Source organism: Balaenoptera physalus (assembly GCF_965194825.1).
Source record: "Balaenoptera physalus genome assembly, chromosome: 2".
NCBI classification, from domain to species: Eukaryota; Metazoa; Chordata; class Mammalia; order Artiodactyla; family Balaenopteridae; genus Balaenoptera; species Balaenoptera physalus.
In genome coordinates this window covers 136,191,027-136,206,841 of record NC_138883.1, presented here as the reverse complement: position 1 = coordinate 136,206,841, position 15,815 = coordinate 136,191,027, and the positions used below count along the sequence as shown (strand labels likewise).

Genomic DNA, 15,815 nt, shown 5'->3' with positions numbered 1-15,815 from the left:
ATGTAAAACATTTGCATGGCCCAAAGTCAGAACAAAACCAGGAACACGATGAGAGAATCTTGCCTTCATTCCTGTCCCCCCAGTACTGTTCTCTTCCTCCCCTGTAGGTAATCATTTCTATTAGTTTTGGGCTTATCTTTCCATTGTTTCTTTTTAAAATTTTAAGTCTGTGTGTGTGTATTTTCGCTATTATACAGGAGATATCATACATTATATTCTGTTCTGCACCTACTTATTTTCACATATGGTGTTCACTCCATCTTACTGTGTAGGGTTCATACCTTCTTCCTTTTACAATTGCACAGTATTCCACTGTGTAGATAGATGTTAATTCACACTTTAATATCCCCTAGTAATAAATATTTGGGTTGTTTTCAGTCTTCCGCCACTATAAATAAAGCCACAATGAATAAATAGTTTAATGAATATGCTGTTTCATATCTCTGCCAGCGTGTCTTTGGGATAAATTTCTGGAAGTGGGATTATTGAGTCCTGGGAAAAATGCATATGTAATTTGGTTAGATACTGCCAAATTCTTCATAAATCTGATACCATTTACATTGCCACCTACAATGTATATTCATACACAACAGAATGTATTGTCAAATGTTTGGATTTTTGCCAAACTGACAGTTGGGAAATGGCATCTCATTTTTCTTTTAATGAGCAAGGTTGTGCATCTTTTCTGAGGGCCACTTGTGAACTGTCTGTACATATATTATGCCCATTTTCTATTGAGCTGTTGGTCTTAATTTTTAGGATCTCTTTTTCTTTTTTTTTTTTTTTTAAGAAGATTTAATACAGGGAATTTTTTAAAAATTTTATTTATTTTATTTTTGGCTGTGTTGGGTCTTCGTTGCTGCGCGTGGGCTTTCCCTAGTTGCGGCGAGCGGGAGCTACTCTCCTTTGCAGTGCGTGGGCTTCTCACTGCGGTGGCTTCTCTTGTTGCGGAGCACAGGCTCTAGGCATGTGGGCTTCAGTAGTTGTGGCACACGGGCTCAGTAGTTGTGGCTCACGGGCTCTAGAGCGCAGGCTCAGTAGTTGTGGCTCACAGGCTTAGTTGCTCCACGGCATGTGGGATCTTCCTGGACCAGGGATCGAACCTGTGTCCCCTGCATTGGTAGGTGGAATCCTAACCGCTGCACCACCAGGGAAGTCCCAGGATCTCTTTTTCTGATAAAAGTTGCCAGTGTTCTCCTCCAGTTTGTGATTTGTCCTCTCACTTTGCTATGGTACAGAAAACTTAAAAAAATTTTATATAGTCAAATTTATCAATCTTTTACCCTATTTTTGTTTTGGATTTTGATCAGATAAAAACATTTCTTTACAAAACAGGAACAGACTCACAGACATAGACAGCAAATTTATGGTTACCAAAGGGGAAAGGGATAAATTTGGGAGTATGGGATTAGCAGATGCACACTACTATATATAAAAGAGGTAAACAACAGGGATTTAATATAGCACAAGGAACTATTATATTCAATATCTTGTAACAAACTAAAAAAAATTTTTTTTTTCTACTCTGAGGATATAAGGGAAGTCATTAAGATCACCACCCCTCACCACTACCAATACCTATGTGATTTCATTTACTTTTATATCTCTGATTCACTTGGAGTCTTTCCTGGTATTGCATCCAGGTTTTTTGGATTTTGGATTTTTCCTATATGGCTACTATATGTCTCAACACCATTCATTAAAGATGGTTGATCTTTTCTCCACTGCCTGAATTTTTTTTTTTTGAAGAGCTACACAATCTGTTACGGATTTACAATATTAGTATCCTGTTAATGGGCGTTTAGCTTTCCAATCTTTTGCTTTACGGTGTTGTGGTAAATAATCTTGTGTGTATGCCATTTGCGCCATATCCTCCCACCAGCATTGACTAGAATGGCAGTGTCTGTTTCCTCTTAATCGCACCAACATATTTTCAGATCTTTGAATTTTCCCAACCTGAGGTTAAAAAGGCTATGTCTATATATTTAATTTGTATTTCTCTTACCATGAATGAGGTTGAGTGTTTTTCACATGGAACCATTTGTATTTCCTTTTCTGTGAATTGTCTCTTTATCCTTTGCCCATTTTTCTGTTGCAATCTTTTTATTTTACAGATGAGGAAACACAGACCCAGAGAGGTTAATAACTAGAAGTGAGAGGGGAAAGGGGACAGGGGGTAGTTTGTGCAGATCCGGGAATAAATCCAGATTTCTGATCTTCGGAGGAGGTGCCTTTCCCATTTTGCCACATTCTGTTCCAGAACTCATCAGTATTGTTGGGAATAGCATTTGCAAGTGAAATTCTAGTGGATTATATGAGAATCCCTAAATAATTGTTTATAATTGTAGTGCCATTTCATCGACTTGAATGTTAAAAAAAGAAATCTTTTCTCAGGCTCTGAGCCATCTTTTCCCTCACAGACAAGTGTCATTATCATGCATTTCGATTTGGTCTCTTTGGTTAGAATTGACTGCTTTGTTTTTACCTCTAGGATTACTTTAATTGGAAACTCGGGCTAGGGTAACCTTTCCATGACTTCTTTTGTTCATCATTTCAAATGTGTTAGTTATTAACTTGATCTCACACTTTTTTAGTAGAGAAGATCATCTTTTAAAGCACTTAAAAATCTGTTGATGGGTTAGAAAAACAAAAGAAAAAACTTCAGCATTAATATTATTCCTTTAAAAAAATCTTCTTTCATAAATTTTAGTAATTTTAGAGCCAAAGTATAAAACAAATAGGAAGATTAAAATACAATTATAAACACTACTGGATTAAAAAATTCTAAATCTTAAAAAACTGAATTGTTTAGAGATTATTTTACAAACATTAATTGAGAAAAATTTTTGCCTTACTTGATATTATATCTTTGAATTAACGATAAACCAGAAATATACGCTGAGGGAATAAGAGTTCAGGATTTGTTGACCTATGTTTTCTGTGAAACTTCAGCGAATTCTCACTTAACGAATATGAAATTGGTGTTCTTTAGGGAAAGGACCAGGGAAAAAGAGAGGCCCAACTATCAAGATATCTGGGGTTCAGGTTAATGTGAAATCTATTATCCAACATGAAGAAGAGTTTGAGATGCTGCATAAATCTATCCCTGTAGACCCTGAAGAAAAAAAAAAGTGAGTATAATACATGCTCATGCGTGGGTGCTTGTGCCATTAGAAAACAGATTTGAAGTTACAGATATGTGTAGTTATGTAGTATTTTCATTGTCTTTTCTCTAACATACCAGAGTGCTTTGCTCATTGGTGTTTATTCCCAAATCAGAAAGACCCCTCCTCTAATGTCCTCCTGCTTTGGAAATCTTTTCAGATACTGCTTAACCTGTCGTGTCAAAGCTGCACATTTTGATGTCGAGTGGGGAGTAGAGGATGATTCTCGCCTATTGCTGGGAATTTATGAACACGGCTATGGAAACTGGGAGCTAATTAAAACGGATCCAGAGCTTAAGTTAACTGACAAAGTAAGTATTTCTGTGATGCTGGAGATGTCTAGAAGATTTGTTGTATAATATTTTTATATTGATTACTTACTTTTAACTATTTTCTGGGGGGTGGGGATCAAATTGGAAATTAGAACAATAGTAAATTCCTGGGATTTCTTTATCCTTGGAAGCATTACCATCTTTAGTGGACTGTGGCACTATTTCAGAGATGACGATAATAGCCGGTGAAATTTTTGGGAAATTATAGGAGAAGTCTTCAAATTCTGATTTTTATTGTAGGTCAAATCTCATTGCAACAAATACCAGGGTAAGATTATTAATAATAAGAGCATTTCTCGGCCTTAGTTGTTGGCACTTTCTTTAACAATATTTGAAACAGCCATATTTCATTTCTACACATGAAGAAAGAATGAGCCATACCTTGGTATTTTTTGTAATGGAATTAAACACTGGCTGTACTTCTCCCACAAAATCGAGCCTCCCACCCTATCCGTTGCACATCAGGCTACCAAGTATAGTAAGGCCGTGCTCAGAGCTGTAAGCAGGGAAAGCTGGCTCAAATTTTAGTAGGATGCGCTCCATGTTGTGCTCCTGGCAGGGCTTTTCCTGGCACGTCAAACAATGCTCATCCCAGGTGCAATGTTCTCAGAGGGTGACAGCACCCTGCCATAAGCACTGAGACCAAATCCAGTCTGGCCTGAGAGGTCCAGCTGTGTCCTGGCATAGCTCAGTGCTCTCCAGCAATGCTCTAAGAAGCATTTTCAATCTAAAATGAAGCTTTAACCTAGCTCCAGGGATTCCCTGCTCCTGGAAGGAGGAAATCCACGACGGCTGGGATGCTCTAGCAGATGAAGCCAACAAGCCCCTCCTACCTGAGTTGTTCTACCCTGTTAACAGCACAGGTAGGAGCCAGTGGGAGAGCTGGATTTCTCCATCCCATTTTGTAAAACGAGAACGGCTCATAAGGGATTTTCAGTGACTGGGAGCCATGGACATGAGATAGGATCTGAGGCTTTATCTGTATTTTGGGTGGTGGGGAGGGAAAGGACTGCTCAGTTGTTTGCCATCTCTGTTTATCCTGATCCACTAACCGGGCTGTGGGCCGTGGCGGGTACTTCTCTTCCTTTCCTGTTGAAGATCCTGCCAGTGGAGACAGATAAAAAGCCCCAGGGAAAGCAGCTGCAGACCCGAGCGGACTACTTGCTGAAGCTGCTCAGGAAGAGTCTGGAGAAGGAGGGGGCCGTGACGGGCGGGGAAGAGGTGAGTGCAGCTGCCAGCCAGGCACTGTCCAGGGGTCTGAGGCTCCAGCCCTGCAGGGTTAGGTCGGGGCAGAGATGCCCTCTCCAGGCATCTCCACAGAACGCTAACCCTCTCCTTGTCAGGTGTTGCTGTTGAGGTTCCAGTAATGATGGTTTGGTTGGGTAATGATAGGAATGTTCATTTAGTAATTGACCTAAACATCTTGGCATTCTCCTCAAATATTGCCTCAAAATAGTCCTCATTTCTGCCAGTGCCACTGGTCTAGACATACTGTTGCTGTGTCTTTATGCTCCTTCCTCAATTTTGGAATATAGTTCTCAGTACTGCGTGAATATCACTGGGTTTGCCCGTTGTTACAGCTAACACTCGGCTACTTGTAATCATGAGTCCCAGGGATAAAATGGGTAATTAGGATACACAGTTAATTCAGAAACTGGACTTCAGTTACAGTTGCCTGACTTGCTCAGTGAAAAATTTCAACCGAGTTACTAATGGACTCATCTGAGCTTTAGCTTTTATTTCCCCAACTTTTCATTTCAATTCAGGCCTAAAAAGATGAGAATCACAGTTAGGAGATACTATAAGTTACAGCCAGTAGTAGCGGCCTTTGTGTGTGCATGTTCCTTAAGTGCTCTTAGAGCCATGCCATTTGTATTAATTTCCCTATATTATAAAGAAAGCAAGTTTTAGAAAAAAATCCTATCCCATACCTTGTCCTTTTCTGCGTAGTAGTGTCATAATTAATGTCATTGTTCACATAATATGTTGAGGATATTCTATATAAGTTAGGTTAGGTTCTGGGGAGATAGATTGCATCATGTTTTTACTTGTTTAAATTACTGTATCTGTTTGAGTAGATGAACACCTTTTCATTATTTTTAGATATAACATGCTTCTAGTTTTTTTTAATGTTACTCTTATTTTATATATTATCTTTATTTATATCTTTGTACATAAGGTGTTTTTTCTTCTTTTGAATTTTATCTTTAGATTGAATTCCAAAAAATGGAATCAGTAGGTTCAAGGATATGGATGTTTTTGTGTGGCATAGGAGATTTATAAGGCCTATAGTTTCTTTTTTTCTCCTTCAGGTAAAATTGGTTGCACTCCTTTGAATTTTCTCTGAGTTTCCTTGTTCGAATTATATGGCTGCTACTGTTCCAAAGAATCATGATGTTATTTGGTCATGCTTTTGAGGGACTTGCTTTATCATCATTTTCTTACCCTTTCCAGGCCAAATTAAAGAAGCGGAAGCCTCGAGTAAAGAAGGAAAACAAAGCACCGAGGCTGAAAGATGAGCATGGAATTGAGTTTTCATCTCCTAGACACTCAGATAATCCATCAGAAGAGGGAGAAGTAAAGGTATGAGGCTGGATTTCAGTTGAGATTATTTTTAAGTTACATTTATTGTGCCAACTGGTATAAAATCATTTGAAATGTGTTTGGTTTACATGCCAGAGTAGATAAAATAAAAATAGAAACTATGTTATGTCTTTGCTTAACCTGTGAGAGAGGAATATAGTTGTTCATTTAAAGTCAGCAATTGAAAATTCATAATAGAAGTAAATTCGTAATGGAAGGAAATGAAGGGAACCATGCAAATGGCAGTTGACACTCAGCCTCATTGTTGGGAGCGATGAGTGGTGGAGACTGTGGTTAACCAGGGAGCTCATGCCTAATGTATAGGGGCAGCTGTTACGCAGTTCATTGTTGGGTGGGCCAAACAAAACTCACCTGTGGGTCAGGTTTGGCCCAAGGCCTGTCAATTTGTAACCTCTGGTCTAAGCAAAATGAAAAATAGCTTGCTAGCATTCAGTCTGTTGTTTCAGTGACTGAAAACTTTATGGGATTTTATTTTGTTACTCTTCAAGTGTAATTGCCCTTTGAGGTTATTTCCAGGAGGATCAGCAGTGGGTATGTGAACTAGCATGGATTTGAGTCAAGCATGCATGAATTCAAATACTAGCAACCTTACCAGTTACTACCTGGCAGGTATATAATCTCTTTGTTCCTCAGTTTTTTCCATCTGTGAAATGGGAATGATAATGCCTGTGTTGAAGGGTTGCTATGAGAAATAAAGAGAAGATGTAAGTGAAGAGCATCTGCCTCTACAGGCTTCACTTTAAGCAGATAGCTTTAAGGCTGTATGCTTGAGAACATACTTCTGTGGACACAGTGATGAACCATTGGGGCAGTGCTTTTTTTTCTAGAAAGTAAACGAGGAAATGTAAAGTTTGTGGCAAAAGCTCATAGCCTTGTTTGTTTTCTAGGATGATGGCTTAGAAAAAAGTCCAATGAAAAAGAAACAGAAGAAGAAAGAGAACAAGGAGAACAAGGAGAAACAAATGAGTTCTAGGAAAGACAAGGAAGGGGACAAGGAAAGGAAGAAATCAAAAGATAAGAAAGAGAAGGTACCGATGTCATTCTACTTACTGAGATGCCTGCAGCCTTTGAAATTCCCTTCTAGGATTTAGAAGTAGAATGGGGTTTGAGGGACCCTGAAATAATTGTCATTTTATGAGTATATCCCAGAAGGAAGGATGGGGCTGTCAGGGGGATGCCTGCACCTCTTCCTGCAGAGAGAGGGGAGTGTGTGAGTTGTGGTGTTCTTTAATATAGAAGCCTTTATTTGCTCTTTTATTACACATTTCAGAGAGGGTGTTGGAATGAGACAGGACAGGTAACTACTTGATACATGTTCTCAGACTCATGGTAGAAAAGCACAGTCCACAGATGAATCTGAATACATGAAATACTATGAAATACTATCAAGAGTTAAGCTTTTGGAGTAGAAATGGGTGAAAGCCCTACTATTATTATATAATCTTCATGTTGGGGTTTTATGAAGTTCACTCCAAACCACAGAATTCTGGTACAGTGTTGCACCTTGCTGACTTATGATGAAATTATTTTGCAATTAATCTTTAATCATTGTTAAAACATACAAACAAATAACTGCCTTAATTCTACCATCCAGTCATAGCGCTAACAGATTTCTTGATGAGCACCTTTGGAACTTTTTATTATGCATATAAGAACAAATATAAAATAAAAATCAGACCAGGCTGTTTGGATAGCCTTATTCTCCCCACTTAGCAATATATCACAAACAGCTTTCCAAGTGAATAAATAAAAGTTAAAATCATTTTTAATAGATAAGGAAGATTTTGTTTGATTATAACATTTTGGAAACAATTTAAGTTTCCCATATTGAAATTGCTTTCAAATTTCTAGTGTTATAAACTGTACTGTAACAGATACCTTTCTTTGCATTTGTGTTTCTGCAGAAAGGTATTCTTCTCTTAAGAGGTGAAATATTTAAAAAATAAAAGCACAAAGAATGATTTAGCCAGCATCCACATGTCCACTACCCAGATATTGCAGCTGTTGTTAACATTTTTCATGTTTACTTCAAGTGGGTTTTTTTTGGGCTACTGTATTTGGTATCCATGCACTCATTACTGGGACTCCCCTCTGTTTCTTCTCCCAGTTTCATTGCTCTCCTCCCTCTTCTCTCCTCTGTAACACTGCCCTGAAGTTCGTGTGAAACCTTCCTGCCCATGTTTTTATACTTTTACTATATTACATAATCATAATCAAAGCATAGTATTGTTTTATGTTTTTAAATGTTCATACATAAAGTTATTTTTTATATGTATCTCTGTCTCCATCCTTCTGCACCCTTTCATGGATAAATGAACTTTACCCATGTGGATTTATGTAAATTTCAGTCACTTGAAATATTTTGGTTAATACAGTTTCCAAGATCGAAGTGTACTTTCATTTTTAAGTTGCTACATGCTACTCTGTGAGGGCTCTGCCAATTCACAATCTTAAGCTCTTGATGACATTTTCATACATTTTATGGATTAGGGAATAGAAGCCAGAATAGCATTGATGAAGCTAAAATTATAATTGGCTCTGTTTAGAGACAGAAGTGGGAATGACATATGATTAAACTGTTAATCAAATAGGTTTGGCTTCATGATGTCTCAAAACTGAGGCCATCCTATGTACCCACTTGTAGTGATGTGACATAGCTGAGAAGTCCAAATTGCAAGACAGGAGTACACAAATGACAATGATTCCTTGTAACTCTTTTTTAAAAGCCTAAAGGTGGTGATGCCAAATCTTCAAGTAAATCAAAGCGATCTCAGGGTCCTGTCCATATTACAGCAGGAAGTGAACCTGTCCCCATTGGAGAGGATGAGGATGATGATCTGGACCAGGAGACATTCAGCATAGTAAGTCCTGAAGTTGAGGAATTCTGGGGTCTGCAGCCACAGTGCTTGCTGCGGCTTTGCCTTTTGTAGTTCCCGCCACTCAGCCTCAGTCGGTCTAAGCAGCATGACCTGAGACGAGGCTGGGGTCCTGGCTGCGTGAGCTGGAGCGGTGGCGAGCACGGCCTATCTTATGTGTTCCCGTGTTGTGGGGCTAGGAGCCAAGACGTGGCCTAGGATGTGGTCCATCTCCTCATAGGAGACAGGGCAGGTGAGGGGAGGAGTCATGGACCAAGCCTTGTATGGGATGGAAACAGGCCAGTGCGTCCTCCGGGACTTAGGCCCTTACCGAAGCTGCACGTGTATATTTCATTGTGTTGCACTCGCTTCCCTTCCCCTCCTCTCTTGAGGTCTTTTCCTTTCCCCAAACTTCCACACATCACTGTTCACTTGAATAGTTAATTTAGTTTCAGAGAGAAAGTGATCTTCCAAATCTCAAAATATTCCTGCTCTGGGGAAGCAAAGCATAGAATTTTGACCTCATCCTGTAAGGCAGTCTTCTCTCTTTTTACCCTTTTTTTCCCATGTTCCCAGAAACCTGTATGCATACGTGTATTTTTTTTTCTCTATGCACTTATCTCATTTTTCTTAAATCTCTTTACTCTTCTTCCTGTGAGCTCTCTGAGGGCAAGTACTGTGTCTTATATAAAGTATGTGTAGATGCTAGAAGTAGCTCAATAAATGAGTAAATGAATAAATTCATTACACAACCAGCTCTCTGATCTGTTTCCTGCTTCTTAGCCCAGTGTTTATAAGAGAAAATCATAACTAACGCTTCTGTGGTACCATACTATTTAAAAAATTGCTCTTATCCAATATTGTAAATCAATTATACTTGAAGTAAAAAAAAAAAAAAGAAAAGAAATTGCATTTACATACTGGCTCATTTACTCTTGTTTTTATATTATGATATCTTCTAAAAATACAGAAAAATTTCAGGAATGTAATAGGCATTGATAGAGGTACCATCAAGTTTTGTCAGGTCTGAACTTTTTAAGGCTCAGGCTATAAAGTTGAAGCTTCTGGTCATGGTTTGTTGCCTCCCTAGAAGTGGCCACAATTCTAAATTCAGTATAGATCAAATCGTAATTCTCATGCGTGGTTCTAGAGTTTACTTAATGTCTCTAAAGACAGTAAGTAATAGCTCATATAAACAGCCAGGCGTTATTAGTGTGCTTTTTGTGTATTTTCTCCACAACAACCTATGAGGTAGGTAATTATCTCTATTTTACCCCTTAAAAAATAAGGTGAGGAGAGTTAAGTAACTTGTCCAAGATGTAGAGCAAAGATTTGAACCTATCAATAAATGCCGCACTGTGTGTATCCTGTAACTTGCGTTTCCTCCCTCAGCATGTACACTTTCGAGATTTATCCATGTTGATAATTATGTCTCTGATTTCAGTGTTTCATATTATTCTGTTTTATGACTTCCACAATTCATTCTTTCTCCTATTGATGGACATTGGGGTTTTCCAAATGTTTACTACTACAAATTGGCTGCAGTGAAATTGTAAATATTTTCTTATACACATGTGTAAGAGCTTCGCTAGTGTGTAGCTTGAGCAGAAAAGCTGGGTGTTTCTTTGGGTCTGCACATCTACTGCTTTTAGATGTTGTGGAATTAGTCTTCAAAGTGATTGTAGAGCTTTGCACTCTTTCCAGCAACGAATGTGAGTTCCAGCTGCTTCCCAGTCTCGGAAACACTTGGTAATTTCTAACTTCTTAATTTTTGCCAATCTAAGAGGTATGAAATATTGACCAGTGGTGCTGTTGAACATTTACTTTCATATTTATTGGGCATTCATGTTTCTGGTGAATTGCCTTTTCATATCCTTTGCCTGTTCCAGGTAATTTTTCTCTTCTTACCTTTTCTATAGGAATCCTATATCCATTCGCAATACTAATCTTTTATCTGTTACAGTCATGTATCTTCCAGTTTATTTTGTGTCCTTTTAAAAAATTTAAGTACAGTACTGGAAAATAAATTGTAAGTATATAGCTATGGAAATTATCACAAAGTGATGGAAGTTTGTCAGATTTTCACTCTTCCAAAGTTACATGGACATGTGCCTTAATAGTTCCTTATATTAGATACTTCAGTGGCTGACAACCATGCCCTACAGGTCAGAGAAATTTTCTTAAATTATTTTGTGATAATTTCCTCCTCAGTTCTTAATTTTATCCTACTTTTTGGATATTGGACTTTGGGAGTGGTCCCTAATGTTATCTTAAACTTTCTTCCATTTCTTCTTTTTTAACTCTGCTTTCTTAGAGATCTCCTCAGCTTTATCTGCCATTATTTTTTTTGAGGTTTTCATTTCTCTCGTCATGTGTTATTTCCAAGATCTTTTTTCCCCATATGGTTCTCTGAATGTTTTTATATTTCTCTTAGATTTGTTTTCTGTCACTCATGTTAGATATTTTTCAAATGGCTTGGTAATCCTTGGTTGTCTGCTCGTATTTAAGAGTAGGGACTAAACATCTGATTGGAAGCTCTGAACATGTGGGTGGGGCTTGATCGACTTTGAGAGTGTTCTCTGTAGGGTGATCTGGCTGGGCTGCGTCCTTGGAAAACTTCCAGTGGGGAATCAGCATCATTTGGTTCTTCCTCTTGGGTGGTTGGATTTTGGGGATGAGAATCCTCCAGTCTCCTGACTGGAGGGTTAAGGCCTGGCTTTCTTCGTTCTAGAATCTGAGAGGCAAAAAATAAACAAATAAAAAGACTGGACGGTGGCTTATCTAATATGCATATATTCATACAATGCTATTCTCAGTGTAGTAGCCTTGCCTCTCAACTATGCCTGTGTAGCCCAGTTCAGAGACTTTTCTTTTATCCTCTCCAGAGAATAAACCTCCATATCTTTTGTCAGGCAGAGTTGGAAGTCTGGGCGTCTATTATAAATCTGTTCCTCTTAGGCAGTCTTAAAAAAACAAAACAAAACAAAACAAAATCCTTATTTTTAGCCCTCATCGCTACTTCCAGAGATACTTAGCTAGCCTCTGCAGGAATTGCAGTATAAATCAGGTTGGTTCTCAGCTCTCTCCACTGCTGGGTTAGGATTTCATTGTCTCAGGTCTATTAAGTCATTTCACTTGCTGCCAATATTTTGTTGCTGTTGCTTCCTCTCATTTTCCCTGTCTTTGTGGGCTTATCTCTTCTTACGGCGATTCCTTTACTGTTGTTTTAGTGGATGGGGAGGGGGAGAAAAAGATTCTTGTGTTCAGTCTACTATCTTTATCTGGAAACCTTTCCCTCAGTTTCTTACAAGTCTAAAGGACTTGTAAATATTTTATCCTGTAGTTTTAGATAGTTTGTGATGGGAGGTTTTCAGGTTAGGTCTATAATTTTGCTTCTCATTATCTTCATAATGGCTTTGGGAGATTATCATGCCCCTCTTGCAGATGAGGAAACGGAGCAGCGTTTTGAGAGGCCAAGTAAGCTGTAAAAGTCATCGCTCTGAGTGATGGAGCTGGGACTTGAACCTCAGGTTTTTCCGACTCTAACATTTATACTTGTTCCCCTGCCATTACCTGCTTCTCCTCTAGTGATTATGTGGCCTGGGGGGCGCTGTGTGTTCTCTGGGAATTTAGGGCACAGTAAGCACAGCTGAAGCTGTCTTTGCTGCAGATGTTTTATGTCTCTACTCTTGGTCTGTTCCAGTGTAAGGAGAGGATGAGGCCTGTGAAAAAGGCACTGAAACAGTTGGATAAACCTGACAAGGGGCTCAGTGTACAGGAACAGCTGGAGCACACCCGGAACTGCCTGCTGAAAATCGGGGACCGGATAGCCGAGTGCCTTAAAGCTTACTCAGACCAGGAGCACATCAAACTGTGGAGGAGGTAAGCAGCTGCAGCCTCAAATTGCCTGGTTTGATTTGATGACAAAGTGTGTGTTAGGGGTTCTGTTTTGTTTTATGCAACATGACACAGCCACCTAATGAACAATTGTTTTCCCAGCAAAAGCAGCCTATTAGCAACATACCTGCAGGCTTCAGTTTCCTTTTCCTGAAATAGGCCATTCCTCTGAGACCAATCTTTTGAATGGGTAGGATGATGTCATTATTTTATGAGAGAAATACCGTGATACTGGATTTGCTGGCCTGTCCTCAGAATAAAGACTCAGTCTTTAGACCTGGAAGGGATAGAAACCATCTATAATTTCACTACTTTACCCATCTCAGGTTAATATTCAGAGATAATATAATAACTAATTGGTTAGTTCTCTGCTAACCTCATGCGAGGAAGCAAAGGCTAAAACCACCAGAGCTATGAGTTCTCTTCTCTTTAATAATTGAAGAACTGTAGAAGTAATTTGGATTAATGCAGTTAATCCAGAACTTCAGTTTGTAAGGCATTATGACTTACATATATTCATTTATACATTCACTTTTGATGTTTTAAGAAAACATGACTGGAATTTCTCAAAGACAATTGTAACATTAAGTCTCTTTCCATACTCCACAGTTATGTTGAACTCATACATTAATACTTCATGGTTAATGTAATTATCTTTGTATAATATACCTAATATCAGTGGATTGGCTTTTGAGTGAAAAAGAGATTTAAGAAAACCTTCTGTCATGATGCTATCCATAGCATGCTTCACACCCATTAAAAAAAGAAGATCTAAGTTTTGAAATGTGACTTTACTTCCGTTTTACACTGTTACCAAACCAGATCCCTGTATCTAGCCATCTGGCTTTCTGTATACTGAGCTTAATCCCTGTTGGAAGATAACGAAAATGCATCATCTTAACGTATAGATCCGCGAAGCTGGGCTGGATACTGTGCACTGGGGCCAGTCTTTGTTTAGATGTGCCAGGTTCTATGGTCCTGGCCTGCTGTGGTTCATAAGGAGTTCCTTGCCCACTTGTGAGAAACTGTCCATGATGAAGTGGTGATTGGAAGATCAAGTATAGTAGGAATTCCAAGAAGGAATAAGCACATGCAGAGGAGTAGTGAGGGAGGGAAGTCTTCTGAGGGCTGGGCATGTACACTCGAGCCGGCATGGAAGAGCAGAGTGGACCTGCTTAGATGAGGAGAGGTCTCAGGCTTCAGCAAAGCCTTGAAAGTGGGACAGTGAGGGGACTGGGAGGGTCTTAGGGTTTAAAGGCAGTTCGTTAAGATGACTGAAGCCCTATTACAGAAGGCTTTAGAAAGGAAGGCAATGGTTTTCCACACTATGCAGCAGGTTTACTTGTCAGGAGCCAGGGCAGTGTCCTCTGAGTGGCATGGCACGGTGTGGTGTGACTGCTCTCCAGGAAGTGTGTGAGGATGTGAGCCTTCCCTTCCAGCTCACGGAGGGTACCTGTGCCTCCTTGTTCTACACACCCGTTTTACCAGTCACTCCCCTGTTGACAGTAATGCCATGCTAGAGTGAGTGCAGTGGAATTGGAGGAGAAGAGTCCCTTGGAGTTTTAAGGTAGAAATGACAGGCCTTGGTGGTGACGACTGGGAGGAAAGAAGGGGCAGCAATGCAGAGATGCCCAGCCGTACATAGGTCCCCACCTGGGATATGGCGGTAATGACAGATTGCCCGGCAGGGTCCAGGGGGGGCAGAAGGTGTGGAGGAAGACGTTAGGTCCGGAGTCCTAGGTGCCAGTGAAATAAATTAGAGGGGTTTTAGCTGTGAGACAGAACCCTCGTCTCCAGACCCCTAGGTCAAATTCTATTGACAGTAGCATTTAAAGGTGTATTTATTATTGATGCCAAGACCTGAAAGATTATTTCTGTAACTTATTTTCTATACTTGGAGACTATTCCACAGCAAAATTCAATAACTTGCCATCTATAAAGAGAATAGTTATTTTTAAAATTCTGTAATTCACCAGAACAAATTTTTTTTTTTTTTAAGGAACCTATGGATTTTTGTTTCCAAGTTTACAGAATTTGATGCTCGAAAATTGCATAAGTTATACAAGATGGCTCACAAGAAAAGGTCTCAAGAAGAAGAGGTAAAATACAAATTTAATTCTAATTCATACAAACAGATAAAAACCATTTCCACAGAAAAATTCCTAATTACTGTTTTTTTCCTGAGGAGATGATCATAGACTCATAGGTTGTTGGTGCTAGAAAGGGCACAGGTTCTCTGCCTTTACTTTGCAGATGGAGGTCTAGGTCCAAGAGGGGGTGCAGTAGCCCACCACAGCCCAGCCTGTCTTGGATGGTGGGCTCTTTCACTGTGTTAGCTGTGCAGTTTCTCCACATGTTCCATAAGTAGACAAACTAACACTTAAGACCCGATGGGTAAAATAGCCAATGTATTGGAACCAGACAGTGTGGAAATTCTGACAAGGAGTTGTTCCTCTGTGTTCTTATATCCTGGAATCATTTATTCACCAGGGCTTTTCTTCCATATGCACATGTCTTATGGTAGCTTATAAATGTGGCTCCTGAAAGATAACAGTTATGGGCAGCACATAATTTTTCTGTTCTTTTCTGGTCCACATGTACTTGGTGTCCTTCTAGCTTTTGTACGTAGGGTCCCAACCGCTCATGTAAAGGAGCAAACATGAGAAGGTGCCCAGAAGCTGCCTCCCCTTCTTTGGTGGAGGGGCATGGGCATGAAGTGATTTGGCCGATGCTGCAGGGGCAGCGTTCCTTGTTCAGCCATGTCCGTTTGCAGATCTGGTGACTTGCCACGTGGGCCCTACCCCAATTAGCCATGTAGTGCCAGTCTAGGAACATTTAATACCTCCTTCACTACCATGTCAAGGCTGAGGTCTTATGTCTCTCATCCTCTCCCGTATCCTCAGCACCTGGAATGGTGCCAGGCGCAGGGCAGGTGCTCAGAAGTATTTGTTGCATAAGCATAT

At 39.6% G+C, this 15,815-nt stretch overlaps 1 protein-coding gene across 21 annotated transcripts in view; it reads left to right on the top strand.

Annotated features, from left to right (window-relative positions):
- CHD2 (chromodomain helicase DNA binding protein 2) overlaps window positions 1-15,815 on the top strand; it is a 135,195-nt gene that overhangs the window by 98,370 nt on the left and 21,010 nt on the right. For 20 of the 21 annotated variants that reach the window (XM_082449054.1, XM_082449056.1, XM_082449055.1 and 17 more), the window contains 8 exons: window positions 2,993-3,131; window positions 3,325-3,475; window positions 4,595-4,717; window positions 5,951-6,079; window positions 6,988-7,128; window positions 8,827-8,961; window positions 12,659-12,837; window positions 14,852-14,951. In XM_082449054.1, coding sequence (XP_082305180.1) covers window positions 2,993-3,131; window positions 3,325-3,475; window positions 4,595-4,717; window positions 5,951-6,079; window positions 6,988-7,128; window positions 8,827-8,961; window positions 12,659-12,837; window positions 14,852-14,951 — 1,097 coding nt within the window. The remainder of the gene's footprint in view (window positions 1-2,992; window positions 3,132-3,324; window positions 3,476-4,594; window positions 4,718-5,950; window positions 6,080-6,987; window positions 7,129-8,826; window positions 8,962-12,658; window positions 12,838-14,851; window positions 14,952-15,815) is intronic. The other variant, XM_082449046.1, reaches the window with a different exon arrangement.